The 16,153-nt window shown below is 43.5% G+C and overlaps 1 protein-coding gene across 2 annotated transcripts in view; it reads left to right on the plus strand.

Annotated features, from left to right (window-relative positions):
* trps1 (trichorhinophalangeal syndrome I) overlaps window positions 1-16,153 on the plus strand; it is a 105,823-nt gene that overhangs the window by 9,986 nt on the left and 79,684 nt on the right. For both annotated transcript variants that reach the window (XM_068575430.1, XM_068575431.1), the window contains exon 2: window positions 9,460-9,945. In XM_068575430.1, the coding sequence (XP_068431531.1) occupies window positions 9,933-9,945 (13 nt within the window). In that variant the 5' untranslated portion in view covers window positions 9,460-9,932. The remainder of the gene's footprint in view (window positions 1-9,459; window positions 9,946-16,153) is intronic.

Here is a 16,153-nt window from a genome sequence, read left to right on the forward strand (position 1 = left end):
CGATACTGTCACCTGTTCTTGGCGGGATGCGGCTGTGCTTGCCTTTGTGAGCCTGTTAAATAACCCGGCAGTAGCAACGTTGGGCTTCAGGGGATACAGCCCTGCAGACAGTTTGAGCTGATGCCCTCAGGGCTTCGCTTCAAACCACATACACTTTGAAAAGAAGCCGGGACTCATCTTCTCTTACAGCAGTTAGGAGTGCCTAATCGGCAGATTTAAAGGTGTCACACCTTGTCCTGGTACAAAAAGTTTAGTTTAATGTGTTTGTCATATATAATGTAGATAATGCTTTGATGCAAATTGAAATGGTTGACTTTGGGCAGTAAGCCACAACCTGTTGGCTCAGCTGGATAATAAAAAATACAAAAATTCGCATGACTTTCACTGGCACTTTATCTGCAGCGTAATGCCAGCGACGGGGTCGTCACGCTGGCTCACACTGGTGGTGGTGAATAGTGATCAGATCACATTATACTGCTATCTTTGGGTTTTGAAGTTGATGCGACATTTGATGGACACTTGACACTTTTTACAGAACAACCAATTAATCAATAATTTTTAAAAAATGAATTGATTTTCAAAGATAACTGTTTGTTGCAGCCTAATCTGATGACTAACTGTCCTCACAGTGGACCTCTCTTTGTACTAAACAAACACTGAATCAAGGATCGGGCGTCAGATAGGAGTTAAGGATACTTTTAGGTACGTGTGTGCAGGAAAGTAAAAGCAAAATAGATTCTCTGAAGGAACAGATTCATTGAACATACCAATAGAGTTTGGAAAGGCACACTTGTTTAGTTTCTGTCATTTCTTGTGATTAATGGCAGAGTCCTTGCAAAAACAGATTATAATTTAAGGGGGAAACAATTCAAAACCACATTCTTTGATGGTCAGCATGTTAAAAAACAATCTCTCTGAAAGGGGAAGTCTTCTGTTGGTAATGACAATAGCCTGTTCATAAGTGCAGCACTCCCCCTTTAAAGAATCCAATAAGTAATGTTTGTCGTGGTCGGCTTTTCATTATTTATTTATTTTTTCTCCAATTTTGTCTCATGAAAAAAAAAAAGAAAGAAGTCTACTTGCGGAGAAGTGCTTGTGTGTGCATGTGTTGCAGTGTTTTTGAAGTGTCTGCTGTGTGTATGATCAAGTGGATCCATGGATAGACGGATGATGGAGGGAGGGAGGTGGTTCTTTTTTGAAATGGAAATTAAGGGGGCGCACATCTGGGGGTCTTTCAGACTTTTGTGGAGGGAGAGGAGAAGGTGGGTGTCAGAGGCCCACAGTCAGAAGTGTGTGTGTGTGTGTGTGTGTGTGTGTGGGATGTAAGGGGGTGGGGGTTTAAGGAAGAATGGAAGAAGGGAGAAGGAAGAGGGAAAGGGTGGTTTTTTTTTTTCCAATTCTGGCGAGGAAGGAGGGAGAAGATAAGGAACGGGGATAAAGAGAGGTGTCTATGGTCAGTGTTGGCCTGTGGAGTGGGGAGAGACGGAGACAGGGATGGATGGAGCGAGGGAAGGAGAAAGGAAGCGAGACAAAGGGCGAGGAAAGTTAATAAAACAAGGCTGTGATAGACTTAAGAAAAGAAATGCTTAGAACAATAAGGTGGAAATGGAGTAGGAAAGGCAATAAAGAAGAAAGGAAGGATGGATGGATAGATGAGAAACTCATTTGCATGGGCACAGGAGTGGGAGGAGGGAAAGAGGGGAGAGGAAAGGGGGCAAAAGATCACTTGCTATAGTCGAAAACTTTACGGCTGACAGTTAAATTTACTCGGGCCTGTGTGTGTGTCGGGGTGGGTGGAAAAGCACAGTGGGGCGCGCGGCGTTTGTTCTGCAACATGGCTTTTGGGCTTTTTTAGTGCTTCGCACACAACTTGTCCTCTGCGCTTTTCCTTTAGTGGCTGATTTCACCTCGCTGTGAGTATCCCCCTTCCGCCGCTCGCTGTCGCTCCTTTTCTCTCTCTCTCTCTCTCCGGCTCTTTTTAGACGAGTCAGTGAGTTAAATGATTAGATTATAAAAATGTCAGTTTTGTGTCAGCAGAGCATTGGTTGGGAGGAGGTTAAAGAAACTAGGGCAGATGACGTGCCTTAACAGATCACCCATAAGCCTCTTCGGTCGGCCACTCCCTCTGTTGTCTTGTGTTCTTTCAGTCACTTTGACGTCCGGCCCCTAAACCATACCAAGTGTGTGCTTTCCGATACTCCATGTGCGTCTACCAGATTTTAAATAAAATATCTGTCTGTCGTCAGGTGAGATAAAACAAGCGCTCCTCGTGTTTTTTGTTTTTCGAATAATAAAAAAAATCCTTTCAGGATTAGTTTGTGAAGTAGGGAAACGCTCTGGCTTTATCTCGGCTAGTACTTAAGGCAGCTTTAAAAAAAACATTGGAGTCATGTCTTGAAGGATGAGATAAAACAAGTGCTTCTTGCTTTGTTTCTCGGGATGTATTTGAGCAATATCGCACCGCGGGCCCACAGCTTCACTTCCACTGTGCACGTGGGGCTGGGAAGCAAAGTGTTCGGAGTCTCTCCTGAATAATACTGCAGAGTGAGGCAGCGTCACTTTTCTCTGATGAACACGGAGGAGAGGGGAGAGATGGAAAGAAAAGAGAGTGAAGAAAAACAGCGTGTGGGGTGGAAAGCATGAGATCTGAGCAGATCGCTTAGCAGCGGTTGAAGAAAGTGACGCAAAACAAAGATTATAGTCACTCTGCCTGCCTCCAAGATTGTGAGAAAACCTGTGGAATAGATTGAATTTACGGACGCACGATCAACTAACCCGGTGATCAAACCTTTGTCGGTAAAAGATCTGGATCGATGCGGTTACTTGGTTTGACTCGCAGATATTTCATATTGTTTTGAAGTAATAATCTGGTGCAAACATGGTGTGTGGGATCTGAATATTGAACCTTGGCTATGTTAATAATCATATGGCTCCGTGGCATTAAATCAGCTTCATTGCGACGCATCATTGAAAACATTCCTTGCTGCAGTCCAAGAAAGTGAAGGATGCTTTGGCCTTCAGGCACAAGACCAGTATTGTAGTTTTTGACTACGAAACTTATCAAAGTAAAGTGTACACGTTAATGGCCAAATATTAAAGAACCTTTTTATAGTTGTGTATTTCCTGCATTAAATAAATCCCAGTGGATCGCTGGGAGAGCCTGATCATATCTTGAATTTTGAGTCAAATCCAGCTTTTCCAGTGCGGCGTTGACATCACTGAGGCCCCCGAAAACCTCCCAGTCTCGCTTCCCGGCACTGTTCAACAGGGAAACGCTGCTTCACTTGGCCGGCGTGCCGATAGAAGGGCTCTGGAAAGGAATATAAAGTCAACATTGTGGCTTGAAAATGTTCCGCTGTGTGTCTGTGAGCGCGTGCGCGCCCTTTAGTTTGTCCAGACGTTTCTTTCACGTCGGGCCGGCCGCTTTGCAAGAAACGTCCGATTCTCCAGGAGTGGAAAGTGTGTGTGTGTGTGTGTGTGTGGGGAGTTGCGTTGCGAGTGTGTAGCAGTATGTGCACAGTCTATCAAGTGTATCAACGTATAGCTGTGTGTGTGTGTGTGTGTGTGTGTGTGTGACTGACGTAATGTTTGAGCTTACCCAGACAGAGACCAACCTAACCATGACACGCGCACAGGCGTGTGTGTGTGTGTGCATGAGGATGTGTGTGTGTGTGTGCGCGTGTGTCTTTTTAAAATAATCAGATATGCTTGGCGGACCTGCTCAGGCTGGTGAGGCGTGTGTGTGTAAAGTGTGTGTCTCTGACAGAGCTGTGGTTTGTTTTCCGTATTTTGCTGGCATTGGGAAGGGAGGTGTGTGTGTGTGGTGGTGGGGGGCGAGGGGGGGGGGGGGCGCGTCAACAATCAACATGTTGATTTATGCAGCTACTAGTTCCTTCCATTACGCCTACAACTACCACTGAAGCAGAGTTTGTTCGCCATTATATTTTGATGTATGAGAGTCTCGGCTGTGGAGCGCAAGGTCAAAATCAACAGTCCCGTGTTGATTTATGCAGCTCCGGGTTTCCTGCTACTAACATACATCAAGGGGGGAACATTAACGCCATCCATGCAGGCGAAGGCGGATGCTGTCCTGACTGTGGTTGGTTAGTTTGTCTCCACCAGCCGCAGCAGCAGTCAACCAATCTGAAGGAACGACAGCGTCTGACATGTGGCAGGCCCAAGGGCCAGCAGACCAAAAAGCTTTTCTTTCCAGTTCACAAGCTTAGCTTAGTGTATGTTTGTTGTAAATAAAGCGCTATTTTAGAGGTGCGCTTCATCTCCCTCTTTTTTTTTTTTCTTTTTTTTTTTTTAAATACATGACAGCAAGAATAGTTTCAATTCCTCTTTTTAGGTGTTATAGATGCCGACTAGTTAACCGTGAGCAGCCAGTATCAGCTGATTTATTTAGGTTCTGTCACATTGACACATTTCTGTGGTGTTTCTATGGTGCTCAGAGTACCTGAGGACCTTTTGTTGCGTGTTATTCTCTCTCGCTTTCTCCTCATCAGGGGCCATTCCAGGATTTCTTGAATGAGGTGTCACGAGGGGGTGGAGAACAAGAACCAGTCAGCAAGCAATCTGAGGGCAAATTACCCCCCCGAAAAAGTCCTGATAACCTTTTTTAGTCGTAATTCTTAAACCGACGGCCCCATTTTGGACATATCTGCATGAACGCTCCCACCGTCATCAGATCTGGTATAATCAATAATAAAGCTGAATTAACCCCTCCCACAGGATAAAGTTTTGATAGTTTAATAGGCGCTGAGAGGAACAGGGAAGTGTCGGCGCGTCAGCAACTTGTACGTTTCAGAGCCAAACTTGAATGTTCTGGGCGTTGCCTCCAGCAATGACTAGACAGACCTCGGAAGCTGAAAGATCTGGTTGGTCAAGGTTTCTGATTGATGTCATTCACAAGATTGTGAAATCGGCGGCACGATGTTGTTATTACAACAAACCTGATGAAGGAGTTCCTGCCCGGCTGCGCTGTCGTTCGCGCCAAACCCTCGAATTAGACGAGCCTGTGGGCTTTTTGCTTTTGCAAATCGCCATTCGTTACTGCAGAGGAATTCTCTGATTGATGACATCGGCAACTAATTCGTCTTGCTTCACTCTTCTGTTGGAATTGTGAATTTGAGACGTCAGTCAAAAGGAACTCATGAGGAACTGCCATCCTGACACGGACGTCAGCAGCTCATAGTGGGCTCCTCCGCTGGGAGCCATCGCGTTAGTGTTTCGTAGCCAATGTAGAAAACAGTGTTGTGTGTTTTTCTCCTCCATAAGTCCACATGGCAGGACGCTGTTGAATCAGAGCGGCTACGCACTGATTTAAAGTGGCAACTGTTTCCCCTTTGGTAGTTCAAGCTGTTTATAGAGAAGATGAATTTTTTTTTCTGATATAAAACTGCACAAAACAACACTTCTTCTTTCTCCTTTTAGCTCATGATGTAAATGTAACGCTCATTTTTGGAACATTCTTGAAGGCTTCTGTTAATTTCATACTGTGTTTAGTGGAACAATGAAGAACAGATGTCCCTCTTGCCGCGTTTGCCTGCTCTTTTGTTTCTTATTCATCTTTTGATGTTGCATTCATACTGCAGTAGTGATGAGTCAACAACGAGAAAAAAAGAGATTACTTTAGCATTCCTGTCTTTTTGTAAGTGCAGCGCAAACATCGTTGTGCTGCAACAATTACAACCAATTAATAACAGGTTTTATCTATTTGATTTTTGATAATCTTGGTTGATTCATGTAATTGGACCACACGCAGAGTCGGCACACCCAAAACAACAACTTTCAGATGCAACTATGCACGAGTGTAATCATATTCTTTTCAGATAGATCGATGCTGGACAGTTTAATTTATTAGTCAAAGGTAAACCTACAACTTTATGACTTTGAAAAAACAGTTTAAAAAAAGAAAAAGCTGCTTGTCCAGTGTGTTTGTAATATTTGATTTCCTGTCTGTCTTAAATATCTCTTAGTCGTTTCAACACCGCACTTTAAAACACAAATAGTCAAAACAATTGAATAAATCTTTAGATTTTTTTCTTTTATTCGTAACGTTTGAATACATAAATGTGGTTTCCTGTCTGTCCAATGAGCCGTTGATGAAACGTGGAACAAAAACTGCATGACGTCTCAAATCAAACCAATATGCTCCTGAAAAAAAAAGCCCTTATCTGTCTGTCTGTGAGCTGTTTGTTTTTATTGACACAAGAAAAAACATTGCATGGACACGCAAAGCTCAGCATTGTGTATTTGAAATCCAAACAACAATAACGTACTCAAATAATCCGTTTCAGATGGAACAGTTGAGTTAAGTATAAAACAATGTGCTCTCTGTGCCATAATTGGTGGAACATGGAGCTCAAATCTGTCGACATAACATTGAAGAACGCAGCGCGACACATGAAAAAAACAAACCAAAAAAAACAGACCTTTCAAAGACAATAATTTTCCCGGGTGACAAACGGGGGAAAAATTGCTGAAAGACGAGGAAGAATCCAGCGTAATTAGTTTGACCGCCGTGTCATTTGAAACGGTATTAGCAGCAACAGATCAGAAAAAACGATAAAAGATGAGAACAAAGATAAATTAAAGGGCTTGTTTCATGGTAAAAATGAAGTAAATGGTTGTCTGTGTGTGTGTGTGTGTGTGTGTATTTTGATGGCAATGAGACAGCGTGTGTATATGGGTGCATGCATACATGTCTGTGTGCGTGTGCGTGTGTGTGTGTGTAAGGGACAGTTGGTGAGTGGGTATTTGTGTGTAATCATGTACGTCAGGCCGTCATGAATGGTGTGTTTGAGACAGAGCGGAGTGTGGAGTTCCTCAGGCTGGACCAAATTGGAAACAGAAAAACAAACATTCCCTAGGAACCCCCGCTCTACATCCCCCCCGCCCCCTCTCCTCCCCCCCACCACCTCCTCCCCCTCGTCTGCCGGCTAGTGGCGCAGTCCAATCTGTCTGGGACAATGTAACGGTCTATAGCCGGACCGGACCACACACACTCGCGGAGGGGGGTCGCAGCACAGGAGGAGGAGGAGGAGGCGGCGGACCTCAGCCGTAATGACAGTTGGAAAAACAGACAGAAGAAGCATTTGGAAATGACAGAGGGCTCAGTGATGGATTGATGGGGAGAGACGGCGTTGTGTTAGCCCGGAGAGTGAACATTAGATTTGGAGCAGAGAGTTGTTACGGTGAGAGAAGCGGAGAGACGGGGGAATGAAAAGAATGAGAAGTCATTGTGGGGAAACAAAGAAAAAAAGGAGAAAAGTAGAAGGGGTAGGGAAAGAGCGATTTAAGTATATGAGTAAGCAGCAAGCTTGCCTGAGTCAGAACTCTACAGGGGAAATATTTAGAGTCACACTCACTCTTTAAGCAAAAGAAAAAACTTCTCTCTTCCTTTCGTTTCTTATTGTGAGCGCCACTAATAAGCATTATTTTCTTCTTTCTGTCGCTCTTGTCGTAAGCGTTCTGACTTTCTTTCTGCTGTGACAGATTGTGTAATTCATGTGGTTAAATCACGTAATAACCGGAAGCACGTCTGTTACATGTGATCACTGGGATTTCACAGTTTGTGTTTTACATCCTGGAGAAAACCTCACCGTGAACGAGCATGCACTTTGTGTTTGCATGGCTGTTTGCGTTCAGTCTTACTGTGTTTAGCAGTGACTTATTAGATGTTCTCATTGAAGACACTTAACAAGGTTACATTGAGTCTTATAATAGGTTTCATCCCAGACGTCTACTGACCATATTTATATCCTCAAAAACACAGTTTTAACTCACTGTTTTAACAGGGGAGGGACTCTGAAAATGACTCATAATTTCAGTAATGACTCACAATGTGCTTTACTTTTCATGCCAGCAATTTTCTTTTTCTTTTCTTCTCAAACGGCAGACATCCCCTTTTAAATAATGACATGCTGCCATTCTCAAATGGCTGCTGTGTTCATTTTCTATCTATAGTGCAATAAAAGTTAGAACTGGATATGAATGTGGTCAGGCCCACATTGGACCAGGTGAAGCACTCAACAGGTAGAGTGAAGAGAGTAACTATGACAGCCCTTCCTTTGCATGTTACCATTACATCGTAACTTCTTTGGCAGTAGTGCGCCTTCTACTCGAAACATAAAATAGTTCCTTCGTGTCCAAAGAGAGGCGGTTTGATATGCACAGCCTCTGAATAACAAAGGAGATAAAACGGTGGCTTTATTTGCGACCAAGAAACAAGTTCCAAATATAGATTCTGCTCTGAAGAGAGTGTGTGTGTCTGGATAAAAGACAAGACTTTGACACACACACATGCACGCACGCACACGAGTTTGACTGACCCGAGGAAACGGCTTTGTATAAATACAGACTCAGATTTAGATTTGCGGTTCGAGGGAGAAAGAGGCAAGATGGATGGAAAGAAGAAGAAGGGGTGGCAGAGGGAGGGAGGGAGAGAGGAGTGGTACAGACAGAGAGGGTGGGGTGATTTTCGCGGTTGGGGCAACAAAAGGGGGAACTGAGAACCGGAGAGGCTGACATTTAACACTCGAATTACCGGATGAAGAAAATATAAACGTCAACCGTCGCAGCTTCTGGAAACTTAATATCCAACGATGAATGTAGTTATTAATTCCTAGAAATTGGTCATTGATGACTTTTTTGTTCCGACTCATAAAGCAATCAATATCGAAATAGAGTGAATATTAATTGTCGGCACAGAGAAAGAGAGAAGTTGGGTGCCGATGCTGTTGATCACTACCACCGGCTATAATTGTTTTCTAATTTGGATTAATTCCGTGTGGGATTATCAGCGGTTTTCATGTCACATTGTGACTGAACACAATATTTTAAGTATTTTGAGCGGCTTGAATATGTTATCACCAGTTTGTTTGTTTTCTAGATATTTGCCATTAGACTGCATTAGAAGTCTTTGCTTTGAATTGAACTCCCTTGAGTCCGGCAATGCTCCCTACATGTTTTTTGATCGGGTGTCTTGCAGCTTTCAAACGCATTCCTTTTGTTAATTGCAGATTTTTAGAGAAAATATGAGCTTAAAAAAAAAAAACATTTTAAAATAACAGGTTTCTTTTGGAGAAAAGCTGCTTGACGCTTTCCCTTTTCAATGGCTCACATATTCTTGACCTTTTACCATACATAATCAGCGGCTTGGCTTTATCCCGGGGCCTTCAAACAATCTTCACATGTGGAAGGCTATGTCAGCTGTCAACTATGGTGATAAAAGAAAATTGGTTCAATTAGGGAGTTTGACTGGCCGGGGTCTCAGCAGGGCACTAAATATTTTTTCGTATCGTGCACCTTTGATCAGCCAGTCAATTTGGATGTCTCCACAAAATTGTTTCCCGTAGGCATGAAATAGACGAAATGTCTGGCTCATATATGTTCCAGTAAATGTTGCATAATGTGCACTTTTCTAATGATATTTGTCTTTCTGTCATTTTCCAGGTTGTTAAGGTGATAGTTGACTCTGACAGCCGTGACTGAGGAACCTAAACCATAAATAAAGAGGTCTGGGCAGCAAGAAGGGGCCGCCTGCGTGATACATCTCACGCGGATCTACAACACACTTGATCAAACTCAAAGCTGTGTTGCCCAGCTGTTAAGCATAAAAGGAGCAGCAGCAGCCCCGGACCAAAGGTTGCCGATGCCTCGTGGAGTTTAAGACCTCAAACAAAAGTCACAGAAGCTGAAAAGTGTTTGCTCTGATGTTCACGGACCTGTGTGGAGTTACGTGGACCTGATAAAGAAATGGAGGGATATTAGTTTGGGCCCGACGCCTGGTTTCTGCTTCCCATTACCGCGTGGAGTACAGGGGGCCGGTCGCCCAACTGCTGGCTGCTGCTGGACGGTCCGGCGCGGCGCGGGGGTCCGATCAGACCGCTACGACAGAGCTGACGCCATGATGTCTTTATAACCTGATGATCAGCAGAGGTAGGACAAAAAGGTCTATATTCATTATTGGTGCACAAATCTCTCAATGTTATGGGATTATAGGACATAAATCATTAAGCAAAATGAATCACTTTTAATACCTTCACTATATATGCAGTACAAAAGGGATGTATAATTTATTATCATATGCATTTTAAACTACACGTCTGCATGCTTCGGTAATTAATGGCGGGATTATTTCCTTTTTATTACATTTCTTTGTATTTCATCCCTTGTTGTTGATACATTCTATCTGAGGTTTTTATTATTCATTATCATACATTTTTCAATTTGTGATCATGAGTAATTATTGTTTATTGATTGATCTCTGTTCAAAACAAACATGCAAACAGTTTTAGCATTGTTAAATTATGTAGATGACGGAATTCATTACAACCTTACTCCACTACAGTGTGTGTGTGTGTGTGTGTGTGTGTGTGTGTGTGTGTGTGTGTGTGAGTGTGTGTGTGTGTGTTTGTGGTGTGTATGGGCGTACTTGAGTCGATTGAGTCACCCCGATTCAGGATTAAGTTTCAAATTTAAAAGGAAATAAACATCAAAACGGCATGCGTCATTTGTTTAGATAAAAGATAAAAGTTTAATTCTGCAGCTCGTCTTTACCGTAGATTAGCGTTATAGCCTTTAGCGATAACTGGTACCAGAGGAGGAGGAGGGGAGGGAGGGGTGTAGTTTGCCAAACGACTGCTGATAAAATGGCGTTTATGCAGAGCCACGGTGCTGTGAGCACTTTTATGAAAAGCTGCTCTTAGTCATCACCGTTTGAGGAAGTGACTGCGTGTTAGCTGCTTTGCTTGTCAGGGTGGAAAAACCATGTGTGCGGTTATTATCCAGGAAAGAGCCGAAGAACGGCTCTGACTTTATCGGGCGGTTGACTCGAACATTACCTGCTCCTCCATCGTGCCCACTCCGGTTCAGTAAACCTCATTAGGAGCACAGCTCATTAGTTCCTTACACTCTGTAAAGTTTAGTGGTTGCAACTTGTTCAACTGTTTGATCGGCTGGCTAAGATCATATGTACTCGGAGTAAAAAATGTCGGCTGAGTAATTGTTACCAGGCGTGTCTTGTTCAGTGAACCTCCCTGACATTGCTGCGTTGATTTTTGACTTGCAAACACTGCAAACCTTTACTGCGGCAGGAGTAATTTTGATACATGTCAAAGGCGTAAACCTGCTTCAGTAGTGATACTGAGCGTGTAATTACTGGGCGATGACATGGCCGATTTGTTTGGCCTGTTGATTTAATTTAAAAATAAGTTATTTAGACTTTGACTCCAAATTCATTTGTTCACGGCCGATGAAGGAATTGACAGAGGTCAGTGTTTTGAAAACACACACACAGTTTGTTGTACTACAGGAAATGCAAATATACAGTTGAGGTTATTTTATGGGTGTGCGCACAAAGCTGCAGGGCTCGTGGTGAAGGATACAGTCTAGCTATCGCTGCGTGAATATTGTTCTCTTTTACCACATCATATTTTGATGGAGCACAACTAGGTATTCACACACACACACACACACACACGCAATCACTGACATTTGTGTTATCCTTCTACACCTCTGCCCCCGCACCCCCCCCCTCCCCACACACACACACACCCACTGAAGTGCTCTTCTACTGTTTCCTCTTTTTCACACACACTCATGCTCGCTTTTTCCCCATCTCAACAGATTTCATTGTAAGCTGTTTCTTCTGATTTTTAATATATATTTTTTTTAAATTGTCCACAGTGAAGTTTCTGTATTATCCACATTTAACTGGGATATAGTCTGAAGTAGTCAGGAAAGAGATGAAGTTTTCCAAAAAGTCCATTCACTGTAATGGCATCAGCACGGTGGCAGAAGTCTTATGAAATTCTCCAAATCTCTTCAAATAAAGTTAATAGCGAGGTCAAACAATAAGAACTGAGCGGGAAAAATGTTTTCTTTGAGTGTCATTTGAGTGAACTGACCCTTTTTAATGGAGGTTCGTCGACTCACTTTGTGTTCTTGCTCATTTGTGTGTGATTATATCAGTTTGTGCTTTTTTTTTTTTAAACTGCCTTTATTTCTGTATTTAAACAGAGCTTTGGTGTTTTTTTTATGGATGTCTGTTCTTTCCCTGTGTTTGCATAGTGCAACCCTGAGTATATGGTACTGGCTGTGCATATGAGGCCTTTTTAAGCACATGTGTGCGGACACATGTGACATGCATGTTGGTCTGTGTGTGTTTGTGTGTGTTTTTCATTATGTGGTGTGGTGGCTTTGCTCGGTGATGCAGTTCAGCAGGGCAGATTGCTTTGAGCTGCTCGATGCTTTTAGCTGTGGTCTGTGAGTGTCCGCCTGTGTCTATGCATGTGTACATGTTGGCATGCCACGCTAGCATGTGCGTGTGTGTTGTGTTATCGTCGCCTTTGAAGTGCTCGTACGAGTCAGATTTGGCCGAGTTTTAGAGAGCTGAGGAATGTTGAGTAGAGACAATTCATTCGGGCCCACAAGCAAGTTTGAGTCGCATGCTACACACGCACACACACACACACACACACACACACACACACACACGCACACACGCGTTATTAAAACATTCAGGAGTTTATTTAAATATTCACGGGTTTATATCCATGATGTAATGCCCCACAAATGAGTTGTGCTACTCTGAGGCAGTGAGTCCCCGTTCTTCTTTTTCTTCTCTTTACGTCAGTATATCTCTTTTATTCTTTCTGCCGACCTCTCACTGTCTGTCTCTGCGTGTCACCCTGGATCTTCCTCACACACACAAATGCCTAAAGTCACAGTAGAACCTGGTTCTGGATGCGCCATTGTTTTTACACGAGACCTGTTTGAGCAAAGATGGGTCAACAGGTAGCTAAGTGTGCATCTGATGATGTCATCTTCTCACAACTCTGCAGTCCGATGTACCGCTATTAGTTCTTCACACACACACACACACACACACACACACACACGTGCAGAGGTTTCATTCTGTGTGCGTGTGACAGTAACAAACACCCATTCATCATTCCGTACAGAGGGCATTACACCTCTGCCCCTCACACACACACGCACACAGCAGATTTTCCCACTTTTGTCCCCCCGTATCCCAAACAACAATTAATTCTAATTAATTCCAATTAGGGCTTATTAATTATGCCGACAAAGATTAATACAGGAGGTGTCACCAGCTGCCGTGGCAATTAATGACTTAATTTGTTGGTTTGTTAATGATCGACTTGTTTAAGGTCAGCGAATCAATCAAAAATCAAAGTGACAGGTGTGTGCGAGTCTGTATATCATGTCCTGTGTGGTTTTCCGTTCACATTCTTGTGTGTAAGTGTTTCGCCTGCTCTGAATCTTTGAGCTGGAGCTCGCTTTGGGACACATCTGCCCCATGGGCGTCACGGGACAGATGTGTCCCAAAGCGAGCACTGGAGCGCGTTCACAGCCCGGATCGTCCCCACGTTTGCACTCGCAAGGTCTCGTGGAAGCTGGTAACCACACATTTGGATGGAAAAGTCGACTGAGTGTTCGGCTGATTGCGTTGACACACCGCACAGTCGTAACAACTTGTCTCCTGATTTACTCCGTGAAGTATAATCAAACTGTGTAATGTCGCAGTCGCTCGTTGGCCAATGTTAGCCTCCAGCCGGCTCATAGCATAAGCTGATTAAGTTATTGCACTACACCAATGCTGTAAAATAAAAATAAAAAAGAAGAAGCATATAGACCTGACAAGCCATTTCCAGAGTGAATAGAGAATGGGAAGATAATGTATAAAAAAGTAGGACATACATTTGATTTGAAAACAAAACATTAGTCCTTTTATAGAGACGTTCCTCTGACGTGCGTTGACAGCAGACTCGAACCAAACTTTGGGGAATGCTGAATTAGATATTAATCCTCAACACTGCGCACCTTGGAGCCTGCTATCTAAGTGGCAACAGGAATCATTTTATTGAGAGTTTTCACTTCAACGCCTCTAAAATCCTGTCTCTCCTCCTTGTCTGTTGGGACAACTTATAGTCAAAACTGGCATTTGCTGGCTGCTTCATTTTCCACCGCTGTTTCGAGGGTGTCTTTTTTTACTGTGCAGTTTTTCAGGGGGGGTGTAACGAAGCAGGAGTAATGGAACCAACCCAGTTTTCAGGGCTTCTGCCAATTGATCTTTGTCTCTGTCTGTTTCTGCAGAGTTGGTTTTAAAATTACATTAATCAGATTACTGCAGGTTCACAACTGACCACATAGCCAGAAGGAGACCAAACCCCAACTATTGGTTCAGTATTTCAGTTTTCTTGTACCACAGAATTTCTACTTCAAGCCGGTTCCCTCTCTGTTTCTGAGGGAGAGAATTCTTTTGTATGAAAGTCTCTAGACCCGTCAGTGTGTGTGTGTGTGTGTGTGTGTGTGTGTGTGTGTGTGTGTGTGTGTGTCTACCCAAGACTCCCACCCTTGTGAAGTAATGCTGATAACTGGTTAGGTGTTGTACCACATTAGCACTCAAATCCTTCCTTTATCAAAAGCTTTCTCCCCCTGAGTATATACGCCTGTGTGGCTGTCCATATGTGCTTTCCAAGCCATTAAACCTGCGTGTGTGTGTCGCTGCTTGCTCCCGCAATAACCGGAGCCCATCCACAGGCAAATTTACTCTTTAGGGATATTTGCTTGTGTGTGTGTGTGTGTGTGTGTGTGTGTGTGTGTGTGTGTGTGTGTGTGTGTGTGTGTGTGTGTGTGTGTGTGTGTGTGTGTGTGTGTGTGTGTGTGTGGGGCTACCTTTTTGTGTGCATGCGGCTCACGTGGGTGTGTGCAGAATGTGGGTGTGTGTTTCGTTCTGTTTGGCTACAACAGTGCGAGTGTGTTGTAGCCAAGTGAACAAGTGTTAACAAGCTCAGTGCAGACTGTATTTATTTAATCCATATGCTGGTGAACTATACAGCTGTGTGCTGCTTCTGGTATGTCTGGAAGGAAAAATCACTCCGCAGATGCAGCCGTGTCTGAGAGGTACAGAGATTTATGCCAAGTCAGCTCAAATGTCACGGCCTATTTTGACCAAAACTCAAACTATGAATTTTTATTTCTTTTCCTTCTTTTCTCTTTAAGTTGCAATGTGTACAATCTGTTTTGACATGAAAGAAAACTTACTGACATTATCAACAGCATGTGAAAATGTGATGAGTCATGTCACAGACATCCATGGACTGCTTTGCAGAGAAAGCTACTGAAATGAGCATCCTAACCGTCCAGCCTCGGCCCTTCCTGTATTGTAAGACCGCTGATTCCCCCTGAGGCCTTGGTGAGTCACTGTAACGTCCAGTCTGGCCTCAGTCCAACATGATAGGAAGTCCAAGACGTATGTCTTCTCGAGGGTTATTGCAAGAAAAGGATGTCTTGTGTGAATATGATGTCACATTCTCTTTGTAATCGTAGCGGTTCCAGGAACTCATCAAACTCACGGGCGTGTTGCCGCTTCGTGGGGGAGAGAAAACTGTTACTGTGGTTTTAATGTTGGATGTAGATTTTTTTCACTTACTCTTAACCGGTTACACTCTCAATCTCAATGGAACACTGATGCCTCTGAAGACCAGACATGCCTCAGACACCGCTGCAGTAGAAATTAGAGGTTTTCCAAAACACTGCTGCTTTCGTCCACAGGGTCGCCATCACCAACACAATATGCAGGAGTTTTCCACAAAACAAATCCTTTCTCACCTGCCCTCAGGGCTTGTCAATTATGCATCCATGATCTGTGTAGGTTTTGATATTTTTTTTTAATCGGATTTCAAAGCGGCAGAAACGGGAACACCAACCGCACCATCGCCTCGTGCCCCTTGCTGACAGAAGGCTGCTTCACTGTCAGGAGAGCCGGCGGCAACTCCGGGAGATGTGCCATAGCCCAAATTCAGCCGGTGCGAACCCCAGCACCCGGGGCTCTAATCTCAAAGTTTCAGTTTGGTTATATTTTGGAGGATTTTTGCCTTGCAGTTAGTTTTTAGTTGTCTTTTTTTTCAAATTTATAATTGATGAGCCAGTAGAAGAGGTGAAATGCTGAGCATGTGGCTACATCTTACACGTTGCACTTTCTGAAGGAGCATGATGTTTAAAATGTTCTTCCATGTATTAGTCAGACCCTTTCCCGGCAATAATCCCGGATGTTATCTGTATCACTGTAGCAACTTTCACCATTCACTTGTATACCCTGACATCATAGGACATGGAG

The sequence above is a fragment of the Clinocottus analis genome, unplaced genomic scaffold (genome assembly GCF_023055335.1).
Source record: "Clinocottus analis isolate CAN_PGR_092001 unplaced genomic scaffold, fCliAna1.0.p SCAF_14, whole genome shotgun sequence".
Lineage (NCBI taxonomy): Eukaryota > Metazoa > Chordata > Actinopteri > Perciformes > Cottidae > Clinocottus > Clinocottus analis.